This window comes from Hyalella azteca, unplaced genomic scaffold (assembly GCF_000764305.2).
Source record: "Hyalella azteca isolate HAZT.00-mixed unplaced genomic scaffold, Hazt_2.0.2 contig17441, whole genome shotgun sequence".
NCBI classification, from domain to species: Eukaryota; Metazoa; Arthropoda; class Malacostraca; order Amphipoda; family Hyalellidae; genus Hyalella; species Hyalella azteca.
In genome coordinates this window covers 21,724-29,015 of record NW_025947224.1, presented here as the reverse complement: position 1 = coordinate 29,015, position 7,292 = coordinate 21,724, and the positions used below count along the sequence as shown (strand labels likewise).

Sequence of the window (7,292 nt, the reverse complement as noted above, 5' to 3'; positions counted from 1 at the left end):
CCAGCTGGCAGGTGAGAGGTGTGCTGCTGGGGGCCCTGGCCCAGCACCGGGCCCAGCTGGCAGGTGAGAGGTGTGCTGCTGGGGGCCCTGGCCCAGCACCGGGCCCAGCTGGCAGGTGAGAGGTGTGCTGCTGGGGGCCCTGGCCCAGCACCGGGCCCAGCTGGCAGGTGAGAGGTGTGCTGCTGGGGGCCCTGGCCCAGCACCGGGCCCAGCTGGCAGGTGAGAGGTGTGCTGCTGGGGGCCCTGGCCCAGCACCGGGCCCAGCTGGCAGGTGAGAGGTGTGCTGCTGGGGGCCCTGGCCCAGCACCGGGCCCAGCTGGCAGGTGAGAGGTGTGCTGCTGGGGGCCCTGGCCCAGCACCGGGCCCAGCTGGCAGGTGAGAGGTGTGCTGCTGGGGGCCCTGGCCCAGCACCGGGCCCAGCTGGCAGGTGAGAGGTGTGCTGCTGGGGGCCCTGGCCCAGCACCGGGCCCAGCTGGCAGGTGAGAGGTGTGCTGCTGGGGGCCCTGGCCCAGCACCGGGCCCAGCTGGCAGGTGAGAGGTGTGCTGCTGGGGGCCCTGGCCCAGCACCGGGCCCAGCTGGCAGGTGAGAGGTGTGCTGCTGGGGGCCCTGGCCCAGCACCGGGCCCAGCTGGCAGGTGAGAGGTGTGCTGCTGGGGGCCCTGGCCCAGCACCGGGCCCAGCTGGCAGGTGAGAGGTGTGCTGCTGGGGGCCCTGGCCCAGCACCGGGCCCAGCTGGCAGGTGAGAGGTGTGCTGCTGGGGGCCCTGGCCCAGCACCGGGCCCAGCTGGCAGGTGAGAGGTGTGCTGCTGGGGGCCCTGGCCCAGCACCGGGCCCAGCTGGCAGGTGAGAGGTGTGCTGCTGGGGGCCCTGGCCCAGCACCGGGCCCAGCTGGCAGGTGAGAGGTGTGCTGCTGGGGGCCCTGGCCCAGCACCGGGCCCAGCTGGCAGGTGAGAGGTGTGCTGCTGGGGGCCCTGGCCCAGCACCGGGCCCAGCTGGCAGGTGAGAGGTGTGCTGCTGGGGGCCCTGGCCCAGCACCGGGCCCAGCTGGCAGGTGAGAGGTGTGCTGCTGGGGGCCCTGGCCCAGCACCGGGCCCAGCTGGCAGGTGAGAGGTGTGCTGCTGGGNAGGGCACAGCGATGGCCCTCCTCACCTCGTACCTCGCCTCCCTCACCCCCGCCCCCGTGAGTCTTGTACACTCACTGCAATGTGTGCGTCAGGGTCATAAATAGTGATACATTAAAGCTCTTTATTTATACTCGTCACCCAGTCTGGCCAGTTGCGAATGGCGTCAATATTTGGACATTATTGCCCATTGAATTTGATGAGTGGATCATTTATATGATTATGTACCCCTTTCTTTATGTTTTATTGCATATTAATTTACTTCGTATAATAATTATAATGTACTATGATTAATATAGTATAATTTTGTCTGTTATTGCCAGGTTAAGGAATTTTCCAGTGCAGTTCCGGCACCAATTTAATTTTTTTATTCTAAAATACCGACTGAATGTAAAGAAAAAACACAGAAATTTTTTTTAATAGAATCATATTACGATTATTAATTTCAAACATTTCATTTTTCCAGCCCCCAGAAACCCCGCCAAGTAGCAAGAAAAACAAAAGCTCTTCCTCCTTTAAATCCTACGTAATGGTGGACCCACCAACGCAGCCCACATGNGGCTGGGACAGCCAGTTTCCCGGGTCCAGCCAGCCACCAGCCAGTGTAGTGTCGCTGCTGGATGTGGCGTACAGCCAGTATGGCTTCATCACCAACGAGGCTATAAATAGGCTGCGAGCGCAGCGGCGCGTCAGTGTCGTGCAGGCGCTCGAGGACGGCGTCACGCGCAACACGCTCCGCTCCGTCGGCCCTGAATGTCTATTGTCTAAAGAAGAACTCCAGGTGATGCCTAGTTCCTTATGTCATAACCTTATGCAGTATTAAATTATATATTGAAGTGGTATATTTGGCCAATTTTGCTGTAAAATATAAATGAGTACCTAAAGTGTTGCTCAGGAAACTATTCAGCTCAACCGGAGGCCGCTAGTGTAGTAGTGCGGAACTAACTAGCTAGAATATTAATTATTAACTAGTTCCACATCATATATGTTGCCCGATAGAGTTCACAACCTTCATCAAGTGCAGATTATTTGTACAACGTTTTCCGCCATTACCTCAACTTATATTCCTCCGCCAGGCGCTGGTGGAGCTAGTGCGGGGGGAACAGCCCGTGGGAGGCGAAGGGCGGGAGGCTCGACAAGCGGGGCACAACAGGGGAGGGGGGGCGCGCCACTACCACAGGGAGGGGGGATACTGTGTCCCCTACCCCCTCCTGCGCTCCCTACTGCGCCACGCCTCCCTCTGGGGGGGCGCGGATGACGTCACCCTCGACCAATTGGCGGCTAGCGTCTTCCAGGTGACGTGGGGGGAGGGGGGTTATGGGTGGGGTACTCACCATGCAAACGACATTGAAGTTTAATCAACGTTGATTCAAAATACAACGTTTATTTCAACGTTGATTCAACTTAGTTTTCTTTGTGGAGGGAGGTTATAGTTTAGTGGGAGACCCCAATGGTATGTGCGGTACCAACAGGTTATAAGGGTGGGGTAGGGGTGGCTCAGATAGGAGGGGCCTAGGCATGTCGGGGAACTATGGTAGGGTAGTTATGGTGTCAGCTCTTATTTATTAAGCGCTACTTCAGAATCTGGTTATGTGACTAAGGTCGTGAAGGATAAGTAAGACACATCAGTCCAGATAAAGTATCTTGTATGCGGGGTTGTAATACAGAGTTGCCATACAGAAGAATAAGCTACGGCGTCGACCGTAAGGTCGGAGAACTCTACCGACGCGTTACATCGCGGAGCGCTTATCAGCTACTGCGGTGGGCTCTTAATAAGGTTACCAGCCCTTATATAGCATTCGCTTCCGCCCACAACTATGCTCTTGATCGCGTGATCTATCACGTGTCTTACAGATGCTGAATCATGTCATCAATCTCTATGCCTGGTGTCACCTCTGACATCTATCAGGTCAAGTGAATATTACGTCTCAATTATATATGATTTAATCATATATAATTATAATGATTTTAATGAGACGCTAGATTGACACCGGACATGGGCTTAGGATATTGGCTTCTCAGGGACCAGGCCCATGAGGGGGGGCCAGGCCCCGTGGGGAGCCATGACCCATGACCTCCCCTCCCCATGGGGGGCCAGGTCCCGTGGGAGAGCCATGACCCATGACCTCCCCTCCCCATGGAGGGTCATGACCCATGACCCCCCTCTCCCCCCATAGCTGCTGGACGTGGAGGGGGCGGGGGCGGTGAGCTTCAGGTCGGTGTGCTGGCTGCTGAGCGTCCTGAACGGCGGGGACGCCGCCCGCCACCTCCGCCTGCTGTACTGGCTGCACCTCGCCTTCACAACTCGCTAAGTGAACGTAAGTACTTACGCTCTATTTTCTTGTCTATGATTGGTGGATTTTGCTTGAAAGGCCGTCAATGATTGGCTGATGAACTTACGATCTCTTAACTTTTTTTTGAAAGTATGGGCCCAGGTCCGGACCGCGGGCCGTAGTTTGGAGACCGCTGCTCTAGACAAATATTTCGGCGCGGCTACGCGCGTACAGTGTCTTAGCAGCAGCCGTGAGGGGAGGACGTCGAAGATATTTCTCTCGTCAATGCATGCAACGAGTGTTTATTTGTTCTCACCCACAGCACGACGACAGGATATACCATACATATACTCTATAAATAAAATTAAAATAAAGAAAGAAAATAAAAAATAAGTTTATTTGGATTACTTCTTACACTGAAAAATTGCGCGTGAGCACGAAGTCTATCTGTATTAAAGTTGGACCCGCAACGTATGCATCATATATAACCTATTAAAGTATCTTTCTAATCTCATCCGAATGGATTCCAAAAAGGATAAAACAAAGTATATATAAGATTTTTTTAATTTATCTTTTATTTCCTAACGAAACTTTTATCAAGGAGGACGGCTGTAAGTCTCTTGCTGACACAAAATAATGAAAATAAAGTCTAATACACGTCGAATTATTAAATAATTAAATCGATCGTCGAATTCAATAATTATATAAAATCGAATTATTGTATACAATGTATTGTATAATATAATAATATATACAATGTATTGTATACAATATATCCGCGTAAACGCTTTTAGTCTGGCCGTAGCCTAAGATTAATAATTTTTTCAATTAAGTTGGTGCCTGTTTATTTTCCGTATCACTTCATAATTGATCCGTAACCTCATTAATGTTTCGTTTAATAATACTAATTAATAATGTCGATAATGTTTTACGATAATTTCGGCAGTTAAAAAATTTAAAGGCTTAGCACAGCTGTGGTTCAAGGTATAATATGATTATATTTAATAATTATATAATAATAATTAAATATTAGCTATGTCCCCCCTTTACCCCGCCCCCCAGAGTCGCCCCCCAACACGGCGGGGGCGCGGGAAGGGGGCTACGTGGGGGATATTTGGGAGCCCTCGGGGGAGCGCAGTCCCCCATACAAGGTTAGCTTTGATGTCATCAATTGGTTTTAATTATTGATTTATGCATCGAATTTATTTATTATTTATTGGCATCAATAATGAAAATAAAGGAAATACTCTCACCCCTTCACCTTCTCACCCTTCACCTTACCCTCTTCATCCCCCACATCATAATTAACCTTCCCTTCCTGCCTCATCCCCTCCTTATTCTCCACCTTCACCCCTACCCGTCGCCCCTCCCCCTCCACACCCCTCCACTTCCTCACCCCTCTATCCCTCCTTAACCCCATCATCCTTTCACTCCCTCACTCCTTCATCCCCTCACCCTTTCACCCATTTACCCTTTCACCCCCTCTCCCTTTCACCCCTTTACCCTTTCACCCCTTTACCCTTTCACACATTTACCCTTTCACCCCTTTACCCTTTACCCTTTCACCCCTTTACCCTTTCACCCCCTCACCCTTTCACCCCTTTACCCTTTCACCCCTGTACCCTTTCCCCCCTTCACCCCCCTCACACCTCTTCCCCCGTCGCCAGGACGCATACCGGGAGTTCGAGCGGCGGTTCCTGCCCGCCATGGCGCAGCGGCAGTTCATGGCGCTGTGGCGCAGCGTCTGCGCCGTCGTGGCGCCCGACGCCGGCGCCCCCGCGGCGCAGCACGACGCCCTCATCAGCGACCTCGCGCGCGTCGGTGCGTCTCCTGCATTTTATTTATTATTGTTATTTTTATGACGCATTTTTTTGCTCCTTGTTCGACTTTATTATCATTTTTATTATTTTTTACTCTTTTTTACACTTTATTATTTTTATAACTTTTTCCTAATTTTTCACTCTTTTTACTATTTTTTATTCTTTTTTCGACTTTATTAAGAATTTATTTTGATTTTTATGAAGCATTTTTCTGCTTTTTGTTCGAATTTATTATTATTCTTATTATTTTGTGCTTTTTCATTTCTTTTTCGACCTAATAATTATATTTTTACTTTATTTTAACTCATTTTTTGACTTTATTGTTATTTTTACTTTTTAAAGTCTTTTTTCAACTTTATTATTATTTTTATTATTTTTTACTCTTTTTCATTTCTTTTTTGACTTAAAAATTATTTTCATTATTTTGTACTCCTTTTCAATTTTATTATTATTTTATTATTTTTTATTTTTTTATATTTTTGACCAGGTATTTGACTTGACGCTTTTGATTGATTAAATATTTTAATTAAGCTTCTTTGACTATGAATTAAATTAATAGATTTTAGTTCTTCAAGTTTATTTGATTATTAATTTGTTGGTTTATATGGACTAATGCTATTATTGTTCTTGTTACATGCAGCAACTGTCACTTGTTACAGGCACGAATCTGTTACAAATCGGGGAAGCAGCGAGCCGGCACCAATGTACTGACACCTGCGACAACACCTCTTGTAACAACCCTTGTAATAACCCTTGTAACAACCCTTGTAACACTTCTTGTAACATCCCTTGTAACACTTGTGGAGATAACAACTCTTGTAACACGGAGAACGATTACAAGGAACCTTGTAGCAGCTGTAACATGGAGTGTAGCAGCAATTGTAGCAGCAAATGTAGCAAGGCTTGGAGCATCAGCTTCGAGCAGTTGCTGCTGGCGGTGGGCGAGCGGCGGTCGCTGATGGCGGCCCTAAGCGCCACCACCGACGCCGCCCCCGCCCTCAGGCGCATGGCGGGGCTGCCAAGCCCTAAGCCAGCCAAGCCCTAAGCCCGCCAAGCTCTAAGCCAGCCAAGCCCTAAGCCCATGCCACTCGTGGAATTCGTCTTCCGCTCCGCCATATTTTATTCTCATCATTAATGTTTAATAAATAATAAATTAATTAATTGATTAGTAGTGAAGCATGTATCACAAAGACCTGATAGTTCATCATTATTATCATTATCATTGTATTTATTGATTATATTTAATTATGTTAGTCAGGAGAAGGTTTTGTTCGTAAGTTGTATTAGACGAATTTTTTTGCTTGAATAAATTTTGTATTTCTTTTAATCTTGTTTATTTTTAATTGAATTTTTTTTGCGGTTATCATTTTTTCGAATAACTGGGACTTTTTTTTGTTTAGTGTAAGATTTTTTTGTGGTTATAATAATTTTTTCAAGTAAATGGGACTTTTGAAAAAAATTATATTTGTATATATAAAGTCTGTATAAAAATATAAGTTCACAAATAAAAAATATACAAGCCTATACAAGTATTATATACGGATTTATACAAATGTTCATACAGGGCTATACAAATGTGTAAGGCTTGTTGATATTTTACGTATTGTGTAGAAATTTGAATATGCTTTAGATATATATTAGTACTAAATAAATATATATATAGTGAAAAAATATTTCGTTTTCCCCTATCGAACCTGCGAATTTAAAAAAAAAATACCGTGCTATAAACGTCTAAAAATCTACATTTTTTTGGGAAAATTCATTAAATTTTGTAGAAAAACAATTTTATTATAGGTTTATAATAAATCCTTTATACATATTTGTAAAGTTATAATCATAAATCTATTTTGTCAAGCAAGATATTCAATAAAAAATATATTGAAATTTTCGTTTTATTTAAACCTGTCATTCTAGGGGCGACATGTATATTATATATATGATGTATATAAGATATATGATATATATCGTCTATAATATATATTGTTGTTGTTATACAACGTATATTATCGATGATATAAAATTTATCGTATATTATCGCTGCTATAAAATTTATCGTATATTATCGATGCTATAAAATT

At 46.0% G+C, this 7,292-nt stretch overlaps 1 protein-coding gene and 1 long non-coding RNA gene across 2 annotated transcripts; both read left to right on the top strand.

The window, feature by feature from the left end:
* Nucleotides 1-1,686: 1,686 nt before the first annotated feature.
* Nucleotides 1,687-3,413, top strand: LOC125179433. The gene is made up of 3 exons (XR_007157264.1): nucleotides 1,687-1,902; nucleotides 2,198-2,416; nucleotides 3,299-3,413. It is a non-coding gene; the product is annotated as an uncharacterized LOC125179433 (long non-coding RNA).
* A 500-nt stretch (nucleotides 3,414-3,913) lies between these two features.
* On the top strand, nucleotides 3,914-6,377 carry LOC108671678. Its single transcript, XM_047885270.1, has 4 exons — nucleotides 3,914-3,939; nucleotides 4,428-4,545; nucleotides 5,062-5,215; nucleotides 5,874-6,377. Exons 1-4 carry the CDS (start codon nucleotides 3,914-3,916, stop codon nucleotides 6,257-6,259), a joined length of 684 nt encoding a protein of 227 aa, XP_047741226.1. The 3' UTR covers nucleotides 6,260-6,377.
* The last annotated feature ends 915 nt before the right edge of the window (nucleotides 6,378-7,292 follow it).